General features: G+C 35.3%; 2 protein-coding genes and 1 long non-coding RNA gene across 4 annotated transcripts; 2 read left to right on the top strand and 1 right to left on the bottom strand.

Moving 5' to 3' along the window:
- Positions 1-6,971: 6,971 nt before the first annotated feature.
- Positions 6,972-13,362, top strand: LOC129799395 (glutathione S-transferase 1-1). 2 transcript variants are annotated; one of them, XM_055843237.1, is made up of 3 exons: positions 6,972-7,116; positions 7,403-7,740; positions 12,924-13,362. In XM_055843237.1, the coding sequence occupies exons 2-3, from the start codon at positions 7,405-7,407 to the stop codon at positions 13,275-13,277; spliced, it is 690 nt and encodes a 229-aa protein (XP_055699212.1). In that variant the 5' UTR covers positions 6,972-7,116; positions 7,403-7,404; the 3' UTR covers positions 13,278-13,362. The 2 variants fall into 2 exon arrangements, with proteins under 2 accessions (XP_055699212.1, XP_055699213.1); XM_055843238.1 differs by lacking the exon at positions 6,972-7,116 and having other exon boundaries at positions 7,124-7,740.
- LOC129799398 (uncharacterized) lies at positions 8,442-11,385 on the top strand. The gene is made up of 2 exons (XR_008751512.1): positions 8,442-10,258; positions 10,394-11,385. It is a non-coding gene; the product is annotated as an uncharacterized LOC129799398 (long non-coding RNA).
- On the bottom strand, positions 13,313-20,185 carry LOC129799396 (transmembrane emp24 domain-containing protein 3). Its single transcript, XM_055843239.1, has 4 exons — positions 19,883-20,185; positions 19,658-19,768; positions 13,677-13,899; positions 13,313-13,611 (listed from the first exon to the last, which is right to left on the bottom strand). Exons 1-4 carry the CDS (start codon positions 20,036-20,038, stop codon positions 13,454-13,456), a joined length of 648 nt encoding a protein of 215 aa, XP_055699214.1. The 5' UTR covers positions 20,039-20,185; the 3' UTR covers positions 13,313-13,453.
- Between the last annotated feature and the right edge of the window lie 1,729 nt (positions 20,186-21,914).

Genomic DNA, 21,914 nt, shown 5'->3' with positions numbered 1-21,914 from the left:
GAAGTGCCGGAACAATTGCCATCGACTTCTTCTATACTCTTTGGTGGAGGTAAAAGTTGATCTCCACACGGAAATCCAAAACTCACCATGATCCATCCCCAGCCAATAACCAAGACTCCGATCACACACGATCACCATGTGGTGATGCTCAGTGAAAAATCCATTGAGACTTTTCGCGCCATCTCACATACACATGAGCAAGAAAAATAATTTCACTCTTCACTAAGTTGCGCGAAACGTACAATTTTCATTTTCCATTGTAAAAGTCAATATGCCGCTAAGATCGCATACTGGAGACCTATACGATCGCTGGGTTAGCATGATCAATGCTGAGAATTAATTGATCTGGATTCTTGTGGGAAAGTCACACAAGAGCAGTATTTTCACTGAAGCTCACAATTTAATTAAATTCATTTTTACTATATGCACAAATCTCGATTGAGAGTTTTTTCGTCGTCTCAAGAAAGTGATTCCGTGTTCAATAACTACTCTAGCTTTTGCTCTCTCTGTATGTTTTCTTCTCGTTCACCAATTGCTCATTTGGTTATTTGGTATCGCGTGATAGCGGGAATAGGAACCTCTTGTATCAAACCTATATGCTCCATGCTCAGGAAACTAAAATATGGCAAAAGATGAAAATGTTATTATCCAATTTGTCTAATTTTTAGAAATCCTATGAGAAACTTGGATTTGTTAATACATATTTCGTGTTTCAAAATTAAAGAAGAACTTTTACTAGTCTAATAAATTCGTGAAATCCTCTTCTTATTGTCACCCTTCGAACATTTTAAGTCAAGAAATGAGTCCAAACTAGTGAGAAATGCTCTTGCAAGAGGTCATATATTAATCGTTAACCTTATTAATTAAAATATTTAATGCATTCCCATACCCAAGTGGCATCGTATGACCAGAGGCCTAAATTAGGTCAAGACGACGTTACGTTGGCGTCATGTGAACGTCTTTATTGTTAAATTAGCACTAGTGTTGTCGTCATAGTGATTATTATTAAACTTTTATAAGCTTTACAATCATTTTATTTATATATTTAAATATATATAATATATGTAGCATTCTGTATAATGGGCATTCAAAGCCAAAACTTAAATAACTGTAAATAACGTTGTTTTTGTCCCTATGGCCCGAATTGACCAGGCTGATCCTCGAGACTATTTAGTCTGCAAATATGGCAGTAAAGGATTAGATAAAATAAATTCATGCAAAAGTCCTTTAATCGATAATCCTAAGCTCCCTAATATTCTCGAGAATCAGTCTGAGTCTATTGGGAACTTTACAACAAGTTTCTGGTTGAAATGTCTTTGTCTTTCTTATCAATCGTTAGTTGGGTTTTAGCTGAGATTCTTTACAATTAGCTGAGATTCTTTACAATCTCAGCTTTTGTGGTCACAGGTGAAATCCGACCTCGTCAGATCGGGCCCAAATTTTGGATGTACACGTTTTGACACTTATAGATCACGAAAATCATGTGCGCCAAAAATCGATTTTCGTGGACGTCCCGTGTCCCGTTCCGTCCCGTCCCAACCCGGCCGTTACATTTCGACTTCTGGAGAGAGAACGGAAAGAGATATCGACAAGCGGTTTTCGGCAAAGGCTAAAAGTCATTGGGCCGCTAGAAGTTGATGATGTCAAAACCACCCCCCTACCCCCCCATTCCCCCATTTTGGAACACCGCCAAATTTTGTTTTTTCGATAACTTAGCCCCTATGGCATCGATCGATCTCAAATTTTAGTATATTATAGCTGGACCTAAGAGCTTTCGATCGATATCAAACTTCACCCCCTCCGACCCCCCTGACCAGAACTAGAGGGGGTCAAAAATTGAATTTTTGAATGGTCATATCTCCGGTTCTAATTACAGTAAACTCTCACTCAATCGGCTCTTTTTCAATCGGGTGACAAATTTTGTTGACAATTTTCACGTTTAATTATTAAGCTAATTCGCTCGAATTTGCTGTAGTTCTTCCTATTTTATCATGATTCTTTATAATTGAGCGCTTTTATTGGAATTTACAAATCTTTGACGCTCAATTCTATCGCTAAACCGGATGACATTTTGCCCCATATTCCCGATTGAGAGAGAATCTACTGTATCGGAATGCAAAAAAAATTGGTGTTTTGGAAAGCTCTCGTGGAGCACTATAACCTTTGTGACACCCTAATTTTATCCGATTTAATCGAAGGTCCGATTAATCGAAAAATCGATCTTCGATTAATCGATTTCGAATATTTCGAAAACTAGACGATGCTTTTTCTTCAAATTTTAATATGTTATAGCTGGGGTCGAGACCTTTCCAACGGTGGGTCGCACTCCTCCCTTGATGTTCCCTAACCCGAGCTATAATCAAAAATGTCTTGACCGGACTGCATTTTCTTTATTTATAAAGGGATTTCGATGAAATTTTAGCCTAAGGTAAGGTACTCTCTAGTCGGCCGTTTAACAAGTCGGCCACTATGTGTTCTTCAAGTCGGCCGGTGGAATTATTTATTCATATTATATAATTTTGCAATAATATTCCAGGAGTTTTATAACATCATAAGGTCAATAATTGTATAAATAACACAAATGACCGAGAATACAAATGAAATTAGACACAAAACATTAAAAAAAATTATTAAAAGTCAGAGGATTCAAATTTACCTTAAGCAATATTGGTCATTTTTCAGCATATTTTGATGTTCTTTATAATATTCACGACATTTTTTCACAAAGAGTTATTCGATTTATTACCTGTACAGATTACTTTAGCAGTCAAATTTTGAGTCAAACCGCAAGTTGAGAACTTTAACTAACTCACTGTGCAATAAATTTATTTTCATTATTGATAAAAATATTAATTTTCTGTCTTAAATGTGAAGGTGTGAAATTTTAAAGCCATGTTCCTCAATTCGGCCGGCTAAATAAAAGAATAAAAAGAATTTTTCTCTTACAATTTTTTGTTTTCTTAAAATTACTATTCTTTAAAGGTTTTCTTTCTTTCTTTGTCAATATCCTTTTCTAGTTCGTAAAAACGTTACGGGCTTTTAAAATTTGAAAAATGGGTGGCCGACTAGAGGAACCCCAGGTGGCCGAGTAGAGAAACGCTTATATTGAAGTGGCCGAATTGAGGTACACTCTACATTTTTAAAACATTTTAATTTTTTAATAATCTAAAATTATTTTATCTCCAAATAAAGTGTACAATCAGATGGACAAAGATCTATACTACAACTTAGGGTGAAAATTTGATCAAAACAGGCAAATTAAATGTCCTTTTACATAAGTTTTTCATAAAACCCATCCTTAAGTGGCCGACATACAGCCCCTTACCTTATATTGTATCTGAGAGCACGATCTTTCTAAGAATGGGTCCCATCCGTCCCTACCCCAACCCACTGTACCCCGACCCTTACTACAGTAGACTCTCTCTCAATCGTGAATATGGGGCAAAATGTCATCCGGTTTAGCGGTAGAATTTAGCGTCAAAGCCTCTGTAAATTCCACAAAAAGTACTCAATTATAAAGAATCACGATAAAATAGGAAGAACTACAGCGAATTTGAGCAAATTAGCTTCATAATTAAGCGTGAAAACTGTCAACAAAATTTGACGCCCGATTGAAAAAGAGCCGATTGAGTGAGAGTCTACTGTATATCCATATGGACCGGACTCTATTTCTTATGTTTATTAACCGATTTCAATGAACTTTTTTTTCTTTTGTTGGTCTTTCCCACTTAGACTATTTAAAATAGAAAATGACCAGTGATGAGCCCAGATAAGCTTATGGTAGCTGAGATTCTTTATAGGTGACCTCGAAATTCGTGCAACTCGGGGTGCTTGCAACACGGAATGCCTGAAAATTCGATTGTGAGTTGAATTTTGGGGGTAAAGAATCGCGTCGAGCCAATTTCATCCATTTCGACTGCCGAAAACAGTTTAATCGAGGCGATTCTTCACCCCCAAAATTCAACTCACAATCGAATTTTCACGCATTCCGAATTGCAAGCACCCCGAGTTGCACGCATTTCGAGGTCACCTATAAAGAATCTCAGCTACCATAAGCATATCTGGGCTTATCACTGGTTTTAATACACAAAGTCTAGAAAGTATTGTATAATACCAATTTGGCATATGTTAATAAGACGAATTCTTCGCTTGAATAACGGGTTTGGGTTCTTTGGAAAAGCCTTATCCCTGATTAGTTTGATAAGTTACAACTAGGCTTAATACTAGTCATTGTCTTTTTAATAGTTTGATTACAGATAGCCAATAAAAAAGTGGACAGAAATCTGTTAATTAACATTAAAGAAAGATAGTCCATTAAGTCCAGTCAATTACGGTATATTCATAAGTATGGTGGAAAGGAAAGGGGCGTGGCCTAATGTTTTGGAGAGGTCTCTATGTCTGCCACAACATCCTAAATCTCATCAAAATTTGTTTAGTCCGGTCAAGTTTTTCGTGTATAACACCGGTCATATCAGGACCAGGGGTTAGTGCGTTCCATCGTTGGATAGGTCTTGACCTCAGCTACAACTTAATAAAATTTCAATTGTAAAGAAAATGGAGATTGAGCGATGTTTGAGATTAAATAGATCAGAATTTGTTTGTGAGTCGGATTTCTTTCTTTTCGGATCCCCTACTCCTAGGCTACCTTATTGAGTCCATTATGCATTTCCCATTCTCCGTTCTATCTTAATCACAAAGACATTAATAATTATATGATGCAATGGACTGTGATTGAATATTGTAATAGTTGTAACGGTTGTAACCAACTGAATTTTTCATATCGTAAATAGTAATTTTGCCAACCTCCAATGCTTAGGCGGTTCGATTTTTCATTTATTTTTAGTTATCCATTGGACTAATTCAAGATAGCTAAAAAAAATCTGCAACTACGTATGCTTGAACCTGAGATCTCAGTCGTATTAGAGATACTACTTTATCTTGGAGACTATTTCACAAGGTCTAAGGACCAGTTTTTTTATAGTATTTACTAAAAACTTAAAATCAAGTTATGTCATGAGAGCTAAGACCCGATATCACCATCTTGTGTCATCCATCCGATATTTAATCTTTGCCGAAAACTGCTTGTTGATACCTCATTCTCTTCCCTTTCTAAAAGCATATGTAGGGGAAGATGGAACTTGGAACTATATTAAGCTGACGCTACATTAAAAACGCTATTTTTCACATATTTCAAAAGGAAGCTGGGACTAGTCATAAATTAATTTAGATTCACAATTGTTTTATCTATCTAAATTGCATTACGTTAAAGTCTAACTTCCTTTAGAAATATGCGAAAAAATAGCGTTTTCAATGTAGCCCCACCATCCTCTGCTACGTAAGATCGGACTGCCGATGAGACGATCAAAAAAATTATTTTTAGTACTACAAAATATGGATCCGATCTGACGAATTTGGATTTCTCCTCGGACCACAGAAGCTGCACAGGATTAAAAAAAATGAGCCAAAACTTTACGAACAGCTTGGATGACCTAACTGGTGAGTCATCGCTGCAGTCGCTGGATGAGTAGTGAGACGGTAGTGACGTAAGTGTGCCAAATTCCGGCCAGCTTGCAATTCCGACCACTTTTTTTTGTTCCTCGAATTTTCATGATTTTTTAGTTTTTACATACTCCAGAGATTATACAATGCAAAAGAATAACAAAAAATGTAGCTTCGACAAACGAGATGACGTAAAAAAGACTTTTGAAGAATTCTCGAAGGGAAAGGAACTATGAGAATGAAGGTGGCCGAAATAGGGCACCAAAGCTATGTCTACATTTTTCACATTTTTATTCATTTTAAAATGTATTAAGAATGATTTTAAAGTAAATAAAAACGATAAACTGTCTACAAGGTTCTAAGCAACACTCCTTAAGTAGAAGGAATGAAAAAAAAAATCAATTTCTGTTAAATATATTACATTTCAAACATGAGGCTTTGGCGCTTGCATGCAACTATATGGCGAAATTTGGCACACTTATCCTATATAGTTTTTTCTCGTGAGTTGGACTGCTAAGCGCCTTATTAATCTTGAAGAACAAACCTTTGATGTACAGCATCTGAATAATGAGTAAATGTATTCTATAAAGCCGAGACGCTTTTCCATTTTCATGAGAAGAAATTGCATAGGGGAAACTGGGGCACCACCAAACACGGGATAGCACCAAACACTAATTTTTATTTCTTAACCTTAACTACTTGGACTATCTCAACCATTTCTTCAGTAGATAATGTCTACTGAAATAGTCCAAGTATAGTTAAGAAATAAAAATTAGTGTTTGGTGGTGCCCCAGTTTCCCCTATTTATCCCGTATAGCCAAAACCCGCCAAAATACCTAGAATATATCGCTGAGCATGCTCCATTGTTCCATGCTCAACAATGTTGCTAGAGCTGTTGCTACAAAACTGTTACAGCTGAATATGTTGCTCTTGTATGTTTTGTGTATTGGAAAAGTGGTTGATTGTCGTATTTGAGAAAGTAAATAGATTATCCGGTAAATTGTACAAAATTACTGAGGCCCAATCTTGACGGCAAATTCCTGCCATTTATTCCGATCACAGAGAGGTAACAGTCAAAAGCTCTCTTGTGGTTTACTGAATTTCACTTTTTCGTGGATGAACACGTTCCCGGTGCTGAAAAGATCGTTAAGAGTTGCATGGCTAAAAGTGGCTTTCTCGGAAGAAAATGAAAGTGATTAATGGTTAAAGCATCATGTCTCACGTTTTAGAGTATATACTTTTGGACTTGAATACTTTGGGATGCGATCTTGCTTGAGGATCACCCTCTTTGAAAACACGATCTCCCACACAAGCACACCAGGTTTGTCTGAGAGTGAAAGTGCTTCTTGGACGAGAGATTAGACACTGTTGCGCATGCCAGAGCCGGGAAAATAATGTGGGGAACTCTCAATGTGTTTGTTACCAGAGTAACAAACACAGAGATAGGAGTTTGTGGTTCTCTAGCCGCCCAGAGTCTCCATCTAAAACCAACTTCAACAGTCTTCTCTCCGGTCGAGTCTTGCAAAGTGTCAGTGCTTTTAACCTCTCCTCAGAATTAAAATTCCATTGAAACTCTCTCATTTCTCGAGTAATTTCCCTCAAATTTACCGTCCTGAGGTTAGTACTTGACCCAGCAACGAGTGATCTTTAGTAGAACAGGGATTTTTCCATGGGAAAATTACCGCTAAAAGTTGCGCAATTTTCGTCACGGAAAGCGACAACGCCTAGAATGTTGCCTTCACAATCGCAAGAATGCAACATTTAACTATATATCTTAAGCATACAATATCCATTAATTGCATATACAAAGCTCACCTGTTGCCTATGCAAAAGTGATAGTCAAGCGAATTATTGGAGAATTATACTTACTCAGTAATCGTACAATTCGCACTTTTCGATCTAGATATGAAGCTCTACGGTGTATCAGATGGACCACCATCTTTGGCTGTCCGGATGGCTCTGAAGGCTCTGGACATTCCCTTTGAACTTGTGAATGTTGATTATTGTGCCGGAGAACATCTAACGGAGAAATATGCTGAAATTAATCCGCAAAAGGAGATTCCAGTTCTGGATGATGATGGGTTTTATCTGTCCGAAAGCATTGCTATTTTGCAGTATCTCTGCGATAAATATCGTCCGGATTCTCAACTCTATCCCAAGGATCCTAAGGCAAGGGCCATCGTTAACCATCGACTCAATTTCAACTCGGCATTTTACTACAGCAGCATTTCCATGTATGTGGTAAGTATAAAAAGTTTTGATAAATTGGAAGATAAATATGTTTTTTATTTGCAAGAATTAGCAAATATTCTCACATGGCTACAAGGCTTTCCATTTTTTTTTTATAATTTGAATATTGTTGAAAAATCATTGAATCTTTGCGTACTCGTAGAACGAATATATATTCCGTTGATGCAAGAAGCGACGGGACGTTTGCATCACTGTTTGCACCAAATGCAGATACGACAACGGTCGATGCACCCGACGATATCTTTGAAAATCAGGCTATTTTCTGTTAATTTAAGGCCTAGGCACACTTACGACTTAAGCCGAGGGACGACTTAGTGGAAAATTATAGAAATGTATTTTAATCATTATTTCAAATATAATTACACTGACTGAGAGAAATCCGAAAAAGTTAAAATAACATTCCGAAAATGTTAATTTTACCCTGCAGTATTGATCCGAAATCGGTGGAAATATTACCCTTTTTAGGTGTATTAGGGGTAAAATGTACCCTTTTCCATGTTGATTTGACCCTTAATAAGGTGTAAAATTAACATTAAAAAATGTTGATATATTTTTACACCTAAAAAGTGTTAAATTTATGAGGAAAAAATGTTAATCGCACCCTCTTTTTTCTCAGTGTACGCTAAGTCGTCTCTCGGCTAATCCTCAAGTCTGTCGAGGCCCTTACCTCCTCATCGTCCTCAGACCTAGAAACCAAAAACCAAGCCGAAGATAGCTAGGTACTTTGCATGATTTCAGAATTATCTCGAAAACGTCGCACAATCTTTTGTATAACTTTTAGAACTTGTCTAGGCGGAACCGTTTATTATACAAAAATATTGTTTTCAATCATTTCTTATAAGAGCTTTTTCAAGGTCAAAAGTTAAAGTGGCTCTAGGGAGCATATTTTTCAACCGAATTAATAATGTTCTGATTCGTTGGAAAGGTTTTGGAATCCCCTTACAAATCTGAACTGGTTCCAATAGAATATTAATCGATAATAAACCTTTAATTTTTAGTCGAAAAAGTTGAAACGCTTTAAAATTTTATTATGCTATTTAAATATAAAACTGACAAAACTAGGAGCATAGTATTTAATGTTCGGATAAAATTTGGAAAGGCAGACGCTTAACCCATTCCTTACCATGGTATTATACATCGTACGCAAATTGAGTTATTTTAGATGATTTATTTCTGGGCAATTGATATTCGAATTGCTGTCGGGAATGGATTTTTAATTACCTTAGTTCTTCAATTACTTGGGAAAAATAGTCCGACAGAAATGGGAATACATTTTGTTGTTCTTTTCTTGCTTCACGTGAAGTCATGTAAAAATTTTGCTCAAAATGGCGGACGGAAAGTTCGACATCCCGTCGAATTTGTTAAAATTTGCCTTCATCTTCTCTGATTTGGTCATGAATTGGTCTTAAGTGTAGCTAAAAGACCTTATTTCTGGCATAAAGAATAAGAGATCAAGTCCACAATATTAAAATAATTCTCATTGATCTGATTTGTTTCACTTTTATTTAAAAAATCGGGATCGTCCCTATTTGAATTTCGCTCAAAAATCACCTAAAAATTTGATATTTGGCTGGCGTTCACGCACGAACGCAATTGCGCGTGGGTCACTACCATAAAAAGTCTTGTTGGATAGGCCTATATTATACAAAAAAATATTAGGTCGATCCGACTTACAGACCACCCACACCACACACTTATAAGTCCGTCCCTATTTGAATTTCGCTCACTGTATTTCCAGAAGATGACCCTACTAAAATTCTTATATACGCGGACGATATCGTCATCTATAATTCCACTCCTGATAGTGTTGAACAATATATAGAACTTCAAAAGCGTCTAAACGAAATGGGTAGATGGCCGTCTGACAACGGATTTAAGTTTTCACCTCGGTTTTCACCCTCCAAAACGATGGCAATGCACTTTTGTCGAAAACATAGGTGTCCACATCAAACATTTACTCTCAACGGTTCCTGCCTCAAACACACAGATTCATACAAATTCTTAGGCATCTTTCTTGACCCTAAGCTATCCTTTAAAACACATATTCAGAACTTAAAAGTCTCGTGTAATAAAAGACTAAATGTGTTAAAGTGTCTCTCAGGACTAACCTGGGGATCCGATAGAAGCTCACTTGTGAAAGTTCACGAAGCCACTGTTCTATCTAAGATGTTCTATGGGTGCGAAGTATATGCAACAGCTGGATCTCAAACTTATTTAAATACTCTCAACAGTATTTACAATACAGGATACAGGTTTAGTTTAGGCGCGTTTGTAACTTCCCCTACAAATAGTATTCTTTCAGAAGCAGGAGTTCCTCCACTCCGGCAGCGATTTGACTTCATATGTGCTAAGACTGCAATCCGGATGGCCTCATCCTACGGGATTACAGGGCATACCGATATAATTGCATATGAAGAAAGAAAAAGTCGCAAAAGCTTCTTCTCAAGTGGTGGCAGTTTGGCTTACTCAATTATGGATGGACTTCAATTTGAGGAAAATAAAATACAAGGTCTCCCTCCATGGCTCTTTAAATAAAACTCCATTAATACTTCACTAACTACCACTTCCTACAAGGACATGTTGCCTGATGAAATTTCCGTATATTTTAATAGAATCTGCAATAATATATCACCTTCTTCTACAGTCCTTTACACTGATGGCTCCGCCAGTGGGGAAAGTAGAGGATTCGCAGTCGTCTTTGATCATGAACTTATATAGTGCCAAATGCCATAGTAGTTTATCAGTTTATGATTTGGAAGCCAGGGGTATTGAAAAGGCGCTAGAAGCAATCCAAAGTCCCGACGGTGCCACCCAACACTATATTACTGCATCCGATTCCCTGAGTGTCATTACTGCTGTGGACAACTTAGCTATCAATTCCCCCATCATTCGAAGAATCAGAAACCTACTGATTGAATTAGGAGATCAGACCACACTACTTTGGATTCCGGGTCACAAGGGCATTCCAGGGAATGAGAGAGCAGACAGAGAATCCAAAGCAGCTTCCTTTTTACCTTCCATCACTGATACTTGTGTCCCCGTCAAATCTGCAATTTCATTGTGCAAAAACTTTTACGACGACTTAAAACTAAAATGGTTCAATTATGAGGTAACTGGGTTCATAAAAAAAACAATTTACGTACCAAAACGTCCTATTATCCCTAAATCACTTACCAGAAAAGAATGCACCATAATTTCAAGATTAAGAATTGGACACTGTCGATTAACCCAGTCCTTCAAATTAACTAAATCTCCCATACCCCTCTGTCCATCCTGTAAAAGATATCTTACCATATAGAACACATCTTACTCGAATGTAAAAAACTAAGTAAAATAAGGAAACAAATTTTTGGAAATAAAAACATATTAAGCTTGCTGAGTTATTCAAAGTCAGATATAGATTTAATAATAAAATTCATTAAAGAATTAGAACTTTTGGAAGAAATTTAAACGTTTCTGTAATCTATTTTTTCTTACTCTTTCTTTTCATTTTACAAGTATTTCTTTTTCTTCTTTTCATTGAACTTATCCTCCAATTGTAATATACATTAACCACTAATATAAAACTATGTAAAATTATACGGTGCTATATGAAAAAATGCACCTAATGAAATTTGAATAAATAAATAATAATAATAATTTTACAACTTTCCCCTGGGAATTTTAAGTCGGGAATGCAATTTTATTCACTAAATTTGTGTCCTATCACGGAAAACGGTCGTTGCATTAAACTTTCATACACGATAAAAGTGCACGAGGCTCTTTAAATCTGACTGAATTGGTGAAGATAAATAATTATTCATTCGAGAAAAATATTTGAGAAAGTCTTAAAGAAAAATGGAAAAGAAATGACAGTTCTTCATTCGATAGTGGTATTACAGTGTGATTATATTTTATTAATAGTAATAGTAATATTTATTCAATCACAAAAATAGGGTTCATCCCTCTTACAATTTTGATAAAGAAAAAAGAAAAACAAGTTAAAAAACAGCAGCAAAAAAAAGGAAAAATAAAAATAAAAGAACGATTTACAATAGTATAAGAAAGGTAAATGAAAATTAAATAAGAAAAAAAAAATCCAATAAGTGTTCTCTAAAGATTCAGCCTGAAAAAAGCGTCGGATGCCATCTGCAGACCTACGCAGATCACTTGGAACGGAGTTAAAAATAACTACGCCCTTTACAAATAATGACCGGTAAAGACAGTCACTCCTGACCTTAGGCACTATGAGTCCCCGAACCCTGGCCGAGCCCCTCCTAACCAGAAGACTCGATAGGTACTGAGGACACCCAAATATTAACAAATTAAATAGAAAGAGCACAGCTCTTAAATTTAAGTGTGAAGTAAGGTCACAGCCAATAAATACATTTCTATGGGGAGTGATATGGTCCCGGCGATTTAAGCCACAGATATACCTGACACAATTATTGAAAGAAACTGTTAGACGACGGAAGGTGTCACTATCCGCCGAAAAGAAGAGTTCTGCTCCGTAGTTAAAGAAAGGAAGAAGAAGCGCTCTCGCGAGGAGCAAGCGAGTTATTCACTCATAATCGATACATTTTACCGTGATATATAATAATGCGTCATAATGCCGTGATTATATCTTAAAATAAATATTTGTTATATTTCGGATGTAAAAATTCCCCATTCACTCAAATATGGACCTCTTTTATGCGGTTATATAGAAGAAATTTGTAAATTTTTCGCCATCGTTTTCGTAAAGATGTCAGACATCTCTACTCATTTATGGCGATAAATGTTCCTTGGGTGAGAAGTGCAGGAAGTGTTGGAAGTTTTGCAACATTTTCGACAGTGTTGCGTATTTTCGGAAGTGTGAAGGTATCTTCCATACAAATTGTGGAAGTGCCTGGAAGTGGTGCACACATTTTCACCCAAATATCTCCCCCTTGATTCAAATTTATTTCATTTAAAATTATAAATTGTTTATGCTTATGATTTCAATGGCAATAGTCTTTATGCTTTGCATCGTATTACGTGATTATTCTTAATAAGAACGTGTGAAATGATTTCTGCAAATTTATGCAGCTACTGGAAAGGCACAAATAATTCATTAGACAGGTTTTCCTTAAGAACCACAATTATTCTGATGCAATAAGAAGATTGTCAATAAGTTCTTCAGAATTTTCAATCTCATGTGGGATTTTTTTTGGCAGATGGCTCCCATTTTCTTCGACTACCAACGCACTCCAATTGGACTGAAGAAGCTGAATATGTCCTTGGAGGCCTTTGAAACTTATATGAAACGCTCTGGAACAAAATATGCAGCTGCAGATTATCTGACGATTGCTGACTTCCCTCTCGTAACAGCTACTTTGTGCTTGGAAGCTATCAACTTCAGCCTGGATGAATATACACTAGTGAAGGCTTGGTATGCTAATTTCAAGAAGGAATATCCCGATTTGTGGGCAATTGGAGAGGGTGGAATGAAGGAAATTGCTGAGTTCGAGAAGAACCCACCAGATCTCAGCCGCATGGTCCATCCCATTCATCCAATGCGAAAGAATTGAGGATTCAAGGGGTTTTCAAAATAAAATACTCTGTGTCATTTTTGATGTATCTTTCTTTGCAAAGAAAACTGTTGCACAACATTTACTTCTTCTGTCTTTGCTCTTAATTTGTTTTAAGCACATTCAGCATCCATGAATTACACCCTAATGATTCCCATAGGTTTTTAGTCTCACATCTATCCCACAAACTTCGCGCCCATTTGACTGGGTTTTCGTTCTGTGAAGAAATTCCTGAGGACAATCACCTGCGTAACTGTGATGACAAGAATAGCAAAGAGCTCGAAGAAGGACCACCAGAAGACGCGCTCATTGAGCTCTTCAGCGCGCTTTCGGCCTGAAACACGAAAATTCAGTCACAATTTTACTCATGCAGGAAAGACTGCGTCAAAGGAATCTTACTCTGAGCCTCTCGTAGGCGATGGTGGGTCTGGTAGTCGAGGATCTGATTGAGACTCTTATGGACTTCCTCAGCGGATGTTTGGAATTGCGTAAGGACGGTGGCGTGTTCGCTAATTCCTGGCAAAGCTGGCTCCCCATCGCCCACTTGGAAGTCCATGTAGACCAGCTTGTGGGAGAAGGTGGAGAATTCATTGCTGAAACACGCCACGTAAATTCCGGTTTCCTACAAAAATCGAAAGGAGAATATTTAATTGAGAAATATGCAGCAAGGTAAAGACATTATGATAATGTGGTGTACATTGTACATATACAATTGAATTACAGTAGACTCTCTCAAATTCGGGCATATGGGACCGAAATGTCAGCCGAATTAGACAGAAATTCGGGCGACAAACTTTTTGAAATGCAACGATTTTTTATTCATGTGCATATAGATATTGAGTTTACACACTCATATATAACGTAAATTGCATGAAAATCCCTCAATAATGCAAAATCACATCAAAACTAAGACAAACCATGCCAAATTTGAGCATAGGGTGGAATAACCGGCTATCGCCATGTTTAGGAAAAAATTAAATTCATTTAATCATAACTTTTGAATCCTTGTTACAAGATAAGTCAAATTTGACACAAAGTTACTTAGATGTATTGGCTCTAGATACGTGAAAACAATAATCCTAGAACATAACGCTGGACTACTTAAAAAACTGATTTTTATTAATAATGCAAAAATAACCATTTCGTCGCCACTTTTTACCACTTTTCGTCAGTTTTGTAAAATTTGTAACCACTTCTCGCCACCCACTTGAAAAGAACCACACTCGGTTATTTTAGGCAATGCTATGAAAAGAATACATTCACCATTTCTCTTTCCTTGTGATCACTTTATTATTACTCTCTTTAAATGATTTTTCTTCACTTTTATTTGAGAAATCAAATTATGGGGCTTTTGCAGAAAGTAAACAATGCAGATTTGACAACTGAGAATGTACGAAGTGAAGTTAGCGTCGCCTATTGAAAAGATATGGCGACAGGTGGTAAAATCAATTCCAGAATATTACCACTTCTCGCCATGCCTCATTTTTATACAAAAATAATATAAAATGAAATATTAATTGACTAAATACAAATTTTATGTATTCCACAAGTGCAATTAAATATTCAATAGACAAATTATTTACCCAAATAGGTATTTTTGGCCTGATGAAAATTTGACGACACTTAGTACATTTGGTAAGAGATGTTGGATTCGATGCACTTGCTTAAAATATTGCTCTAAAAAGTGATCAAAATCGTGAATCCAAAACGAATAATTATTATTTTTCGATTCTATGCGTAGAAGCAGAAACAATACAAAAAAATTGCGACTCATTTATTTCATAAATTGCGAAAAATAGCGATTTCAATGTAAGTGGCGAGAAGTGGGGCACTGGCGAGAACTGGTGATTCCACCCTATTTGATTCATTTAATAATCATAATCAAACTTGAAAAATGACAACAAACTTTTTCAAATGTAACTGCTGCCCGAATTAAAAAGTAGCCCGATCTTAAAAGAGTCGAATTTGCGAGAGTCTACTGTATATGACTGTGTCATTTAGAATGACAAAGAGCTAATCCTTAAAAATATATATTTTGGAAGGTAAAAATATGTATGTTTCGATGTTTATAATAATGCTCATACAAATAGAAAATAATTAAATTCTTTTTATTAACATACTGAATTGAAATAATTATTTATACGAAGTTGAATCTTTCATGCTGTCTCCTGAAAAATGGCTCAGATTGAGTTGGCCCCTTGTAATTTCCAAGGAGCGATTTGGTCTTATAACATCGCGAATCTGAAGTTTTTTCAAAACAATGACGTAATGAGCGTCAAGCTTTTTCACATTTGTCCGTACCGGCCAAACAGTTAGAGATAGCACCATGAGGTCTTCAAGAAACTCTCCCATAAATCGACCATTGTTTGATGTTTGATTATCATGACATTTATTGCCCGTACATCACTAACCACCCTCAGAAATACATTATTATTATTATTATTTTTATTTTTTCAATAAAAGCATTAAATGGAGATGGATACATTGAGTTTCGGTAATATTAAAAGCGCCAATTTCTCGCATATATTTTAATAAAGGTGAAACTAACCATAATTTAATTTTGATACACAATTGTTTCGTATATCTAAATTACATTACGTTAAAGCCCAGCTCCCTTTAATAATACGCAAATATAACGTTTCTAATGGAGTCACATCTCTCCCCCTATGTGATATTTTCCTTTCATAATTTTTTAGAGGTTATCCGTTTAGATCGTCCATGTACGGGGAGGTGAGGTTACGTTGAGCTGTGTGGTTATATTGATATAAATTTTTTTTCGAATATTTCCTAAAGGAAACTGGGCTTTAACGTAATGGAATTTAACTTATGTTAAATTCCATTACGTTATGGAATTATGAGTTATGGAACTAAATACAATTATTGTAATATCCAGCTTCCTTTAAAAATATGCGAAAAAATCGTATAGTCGCACCTCTCCATATACACGTGCACACAGTGTTTTTGAACCTCTTCTCAGAGTTAATAGAGTTAAAAGGTTCAATACAGCTTATTTCTTAAACGATTGAGGCAAGTTTCGATTCATGAGAACGGTATATGATTTCTAAAAAAATTCGATTAATTTTCAATATGGTTTTCATTTTGAAAATTGAATTGAATTTTTCCGCTTCATTAGCATAATGCTTTGGCGAACGAAAAACGGGCATAAATCTTATAGACTTTCACATTAAAACACAGGATCAAAAAAGTTTCGGGATTTTCTTTAGAACACATTTTTTCTATTATTATACCAACTAGGAGTTTCTTAATTGATTTTACTCATGTATGCTTCTAAAATATTTAAGATCAAACCAAAATATTACCCGCTTTGATGTTTTCTCAGGAAATCGTACAAAATATTGACATATAGTTTTCCGCAAACATGGAAATTTGCAGCTGAAGCTGCTAATGCATATCTCCATTAGTAGTACAAAAAATGGATTATTTTAATGCGGTAAAATTTTGTCGCATGATTTGAAATATAATTACATGGAATAATATTGGTAAGTGACCCAACCAATACGACCCGTTAAATAAACAAAAAATGAAACTTAATATTTACGAGTTTTTCAGAAACATCACCCGTAAGGTCTAGTAACTCGACTTGTCAGAATATAAATGGAACAACTTAATTTTTTACAAAAATCGTTTTATTCGCTTTTTGGATATTTCTTTATGTTCTCTACCTTCCCTGTGAATATTATACTTGAAAGTTAATTATTTTCAAAGTTATAAAGATTTTGAATCTCAAATATCCTATACTCTGCATGTAAAATCAAAGCTTGAAATCGCTCTCCTGTAAAATTTGCCTACTGTGTTATTCGTTTCTTATTCTCAAAGATTTGAAATTTAATAGATGAACGGTGAGGACCTTTATTTAGCAAAAACCAATAGATAAATGCTAGTTTTTAAAGCTAATTTTTGCTACATGTGTGTATTCAGTATTCAGCTAAGTATTCAGTAATTTTTTAAGTAAAAATGCTAAATCGAAATAAGAAAGCAATCAATGTTCGTAATAGATGATAGTAAAACTGAACATTTTTGAAAATTACTAAATTCAAGTTAACTTCAACTTTTTTCACTAAACCAAAAAAATGATCGGGGTTCTACAGTGCAGTGGTGGAAATGAGTATAATTTCACCCCATACTCCATAAAGAAAATCAAAAAATTCTCTCGAAGAAAATTCATAAGTAGAACATAATGTTCTTCCATACTACTATAAAAAATCGACTTTTTTATACACTTATTTATATATAAATAGGAAAAATATATTATTATTATTAAAAAATCGACATTTTGTTTTTAGTCTCAGCATTCTTTGGGTTCTAATAGAATTTTGTCTTTCAGGCCAAAAATAAGTAAAACCCCACTTAATAAATTTAACGCTAGGGTATTTATTTTAATCAATTTAAGGTGAATAGCTTTTAATAATTTAATTTTATCTATAAATAATAAATTATAATCCATTTTAAAAAATTTTGCATTAACTATTCTAAAATATCGCAGGGAGAATGTTTAATGAGCAAAAATAAAGGACAAACTAAAATCTTGAAGGCGCTGGATCGTACATACTGAAATAATATGACTAGGTCCTATCAGATAATTGTCAAATCGACGACTCAGAATATAAGTCGAACAACTCGATTTTTGCAAAAGTCCTTTTATTCGCTTTTTGGATACTTCTTTATACCTTCTATCTTCCCTGTGAATATTATACTTGAAAGACAATTAATTATTTTCAAAGTTATAGAAGAGATTTTAAATATCAAAAATCCTATGCTCTGCATGTGAAATCTCAGCTTCAAATCGCTCCCCTGTAAAATTTTCCTACTGCGAGTTGTTCGTTTTTTATTCTAGCGATCGAAATTTGTCAATATATCTGCCAAGATTCGAAAGTCTTCTGTTGTTAGAGGCCAAAAGAATTTTTTTGCCTGTGTTGTTGTTCAGTGGAAAAAACAAATGTTCCATCCAATTTTGATTGTAAAGGTTGTAAATCGATGCTTTTCGTTTAGTACGGGTACGTCCTGTTTGTTTTGATCCAAAATCGGATTCGCAAAGCATTTGGTGTTCGTTGGATAATTGTAAAAACTAGCATAGGACAATCTAGTGAATTAAATTGTGTTTTTTTTATAAGGCTAACGTTAAGGACATCCCGAACTATTTGTAATTTTTATTTAGTATATAAATTTCAATTTAATCTAATTCGAATCTGCTTCCAGGCTATATTTTTGAAGTGAATTTTGAATGCCAAAAGGGCTTCAGAAGACTAGATGTTTAGCCCAATTTCCGAAGGTGTCAAAATCCTAAATAGCAAACATTTTTTGGTTTATTTCTGAATCAAATGAATTAATTTACCTTTAATAAATCCAATCTTATGTCAATTTTTTCTAAAATATCTTGACTAAAGAAATTATATCAGATAAGTCCATATAGCTAAGCCTTCTATCTGAAACCCTATAATACAGGCTTCAGACCTAAGACTTAGCCATATGGCTTAACTGCTCTAATTTCTTATCAATCAAGATTTTTTGGAAAAATTCATTTTAGGGATGGATTATTAAAGATAAATAACCTATTAGGTTTTCAAAAAGCAATAAAATTTCTCGATATTTAGGATTCTGAGACTCTCTGGAACTAGGCTAAACCTCTAGTCTGAAGTCAGCTTAAGGCGAAGCAGCCTGCCTTTGAGTATTTCAAATTTTCACTTATTCCCCAAAAAATTCGTTTTTTTTGTTCCCCCTTTACTTAATTTTGTAAGTCTAGCCCATCGGCTTATTCTAACCAAGAACCATTTCTACAAAAAAAGATAAAATTCTAAGAAAATAAATAACATTCACATAGCACGACATGCATCCACAAACTGTTTCCCTACACATTTAAAGCTATCTCAAGTTAAAATTCTGTAAACTATAATACTTTTAATTATTTTCTACTAACTTTGATTAATAAAGTAAAACTTTTGCTTGAGGAAATAAAAGAAATATGGTAAAATGTTCAAAATCTGACGTATTCAAAGACAGGCCAGACAGATTTGGGTTAATTTGATTATTTAAACGACAAAAAAAGTAATAAAAAAGCTCAAACTTCAACAAGAAGAATTATAAAATCTTATCAATGTTAGAAACCCTACAGTAATGTAATTGATTGTGGAGTAAATGAATGTAGCACAAATAATTTTCGAATAAATAATTTCCGAGATCATGACTGGTCATAAAATCCACATAAAAAATTCAATGGTACATTACAATCTGAAATAATTGAGACGCTCAGAGCAGAAGTGGATCGTTTTAATAGGGAAATGCATACAAAGGAGACCACTCTTGCTCTGAGTTTCTCAATTAACCCTTGCTCTGAGATTTTATATTAGGATTAGGAAACTTACTGAGGCTGTGAATTGATGAGAATCGAATTGGGTCTTGATTTGTTTGTAGATGATCTCCTTCCTTGGGGACTCCAGTGTCACGTCAACATCATACTGCCCTCCGGTGACCACCTAAAATGAGAGAAAAAATGTCTGTGAGATTTTTGGGTAGCTTTGTTGGTCTTTCTGGGCTTTTTGACGTGGTGCACAATCCGGGAGCTTGATTTATTGGTACAAGAGTAATACCTGGAACTCTAGGGTGGCGGATTTATTCTTCTCGATCTCTTGGTAGAAGCATTCTCTGGCATTGTCTGGAAGCTCGAAGGTGAGCTCCACTGCAATAACAGCCTTATGCAGGTAGAGGAGGACAGTGTAGATGAGGACATGAAATATACTGTTCATGGTAGCTGTGACTGTGAAGAATCCCTACTACTTAATTCTAGAAATACAGAAGACACTAATCCCCCGGAAAAACACACGTAAGAAAATTGAACCGCCTGACGTCGCTCGCAACTACACTGAAGAAATTACCCAACTCAAAAATTTTTACTCAACTGAGCGCAACTGAGCAATTTTAAAATGACCGTCAAAACACTGAGAAAAAATTATAATGTGACATACCAGAAGTGCATCCTGACCAAAATCTCTTGAATTTTACGACTCTCCACATATTCAGGATCAAAGTAGGACAACGTAAAAGTCTTCTAAGGAACATGAAAATCCTCAACAGGCATGTTTTCCCATTCCAGTCTCCAAGAGCTCTCATTACCATGACAATTTTGGGTAAAAGTCCTTGTAGTACAGAACACTTAAAACATTATGGCTCAGCACCTATGCAGGATTAAAGTAGGATAATAGGAGAGACTTTTGGTACCCATGGGGATACCCAGCTAGCAGGTGCTTTATGCCTCAGCCCCACCTCAAAGTTTAGAATAATTAATTTTATATGTTAATGTTGGGTATTATTGCTTATAGAGCAGAACACTTAAAACCTTATGGCTCAGCACTTATGCTAGCTGGGTATCCCCATGGGTACCAAAAGTCTCCTCTATTATCCTACTTTAATCCTGCATAGGTGCTGAGCCATAAGGTTTTAAGTGTTCTGCCCTATAAGCAATAATACCCAACATTAACATATAAAATTAATTATTCTAAACTTTGAGGTGGGGCTGAGGCATAAAGCACCTGCTAGCTGGGTATCCCCATGGGTACCAAAAGTCTCCTCTATTATCCTACTTTAATCTTGCATAGGTGCTGAGCCATAAGGTTTTAAGTGTTCTGCCTTAGAAGTAATAATACACAACATTAACATATAAAATTAATTATTCTAAACTTTGAGGTGGGGCTGAGGCATAAAGCACCTGCTAGCTGGGTAGCCCCATGGGTACCAAAAGTCTTCCCTATTATCCTACTTTAATCCCGCATAGGTGCTGAGCCATAAGGTTTTAAGTGTTTTGGCCAGGAAGCACTTTTTTACCTAACATTCTTAACTCTTTCGCGTCCCACTTTTATTCAGCAGATGAATTCATGTAAAATTGAGTTTTTCCTAATGCTTTATGATCAAATATAATAGTTCAGAGTGCAAAAAAAATTTCCATTGCGTGAAAACTCGGAAAAACCCCGGGTCATATATGACCCTGTTGTCCTCAAGGGAAGTGTACATACCATTTTAAAAATCTATATTACGGGCTTTTTAAGAGTTTTTTTGCTTGAAGTTACTAATTTGGCCAAAACCATGGCAAACTGAATTTTCTTGATGAACACTGTACTCTTAGTGTTCAAGGAATCTTCCTGGTAATGCCTTGAACAGTCACTGTCACAATATTTTGAGTGGTATTTGGCAAAAATAAACTTATCCACATATTTATTCACACACAATACAATTGCACAATATGAAACACTTGCAGAATACTCTAAAATATTGCAAAATATGTTATAATTCATCGGATATAAGATGAAATGTCCAGGAGCAAGATGTCCCACCTGCATTTCACAAAGAAAAACAATGTCCCAACTACATTTCGCTATAGGTTTGGGACGAAAACACTGTTACCCTTGGGGACAATAGGGTCATATATGACCCGGAAAATTCTACACGCTTTTCCGGAAAATTGAGAGTAGTTTATTATGTCAAAATATGCAATATACAATCTTTGGATATTCTATTTTATGTTTCTAAAGAACTTTTTGCTGAAAAAAATAAATTAATATAAAAAATTTTGAAGAAGAAAAGTCATTTCACAAAGTTCGAAATTCGTGATTTTTGATCTCAAATATT

This window comes from Phlebotomus papatasi, chromosome 1 (genome assembly GCF_024763615.1).
Source record: "Phlebotomus papatasi isolate M1 chromosome 1, Ppap_2.1, whole genome shotgun sequence".
Lineage (NCBI taxonomy): Eukaryota > Metazoa > Arthropoda > Insecta > Diptera > Psychodidae > Phlebotomus > Phlebotomus papatasi.
The sequence above is the reverse complement of the archived record's forward strand: the minus strand, read 5'-3'. Positions and strand labels throughout refer to the sequence as shown.

Bases quoted from the DNA above. Each gene is read 5' to 3' on its own strand.
- LOC129799395 (XM_055843237.1), top strand. From the start codon at position 7,405: ATGAAGCTCTACGGTGTATCAGATGGACCACCATCTTTGGCTGTCCGG. The intron at 7,741-12,923 runs GTAAGTATAAAA...TTTTTTTGGCAG, and splicing joins GCAGCATTTCCATGTATGTG to ATGGCTCCCATTTTCTTCGA.
- LOC129799396 (XM_055843239.1), bottom strand. From the start codon at position 20,038: ATGAACAGTATATTTCATGTCCTCATCTACACTGTCCTCCTCTACCTG. The intron at 19,769-19,882 runs GTATTACTCTTG...CTCTCATTTTAG, and splicing joins CCGCCACCCTAGAGTTCCAG to GTGGTCACCGGAGGGCAGTA. The intron at 13,612-13,676 runs GTAAGATTCCTT...TTCGTGTTTCAG, and splicing joins TCGCCTACGAGAGGCTCAGA to GCCGAAAGCGCGCTGAAGAG.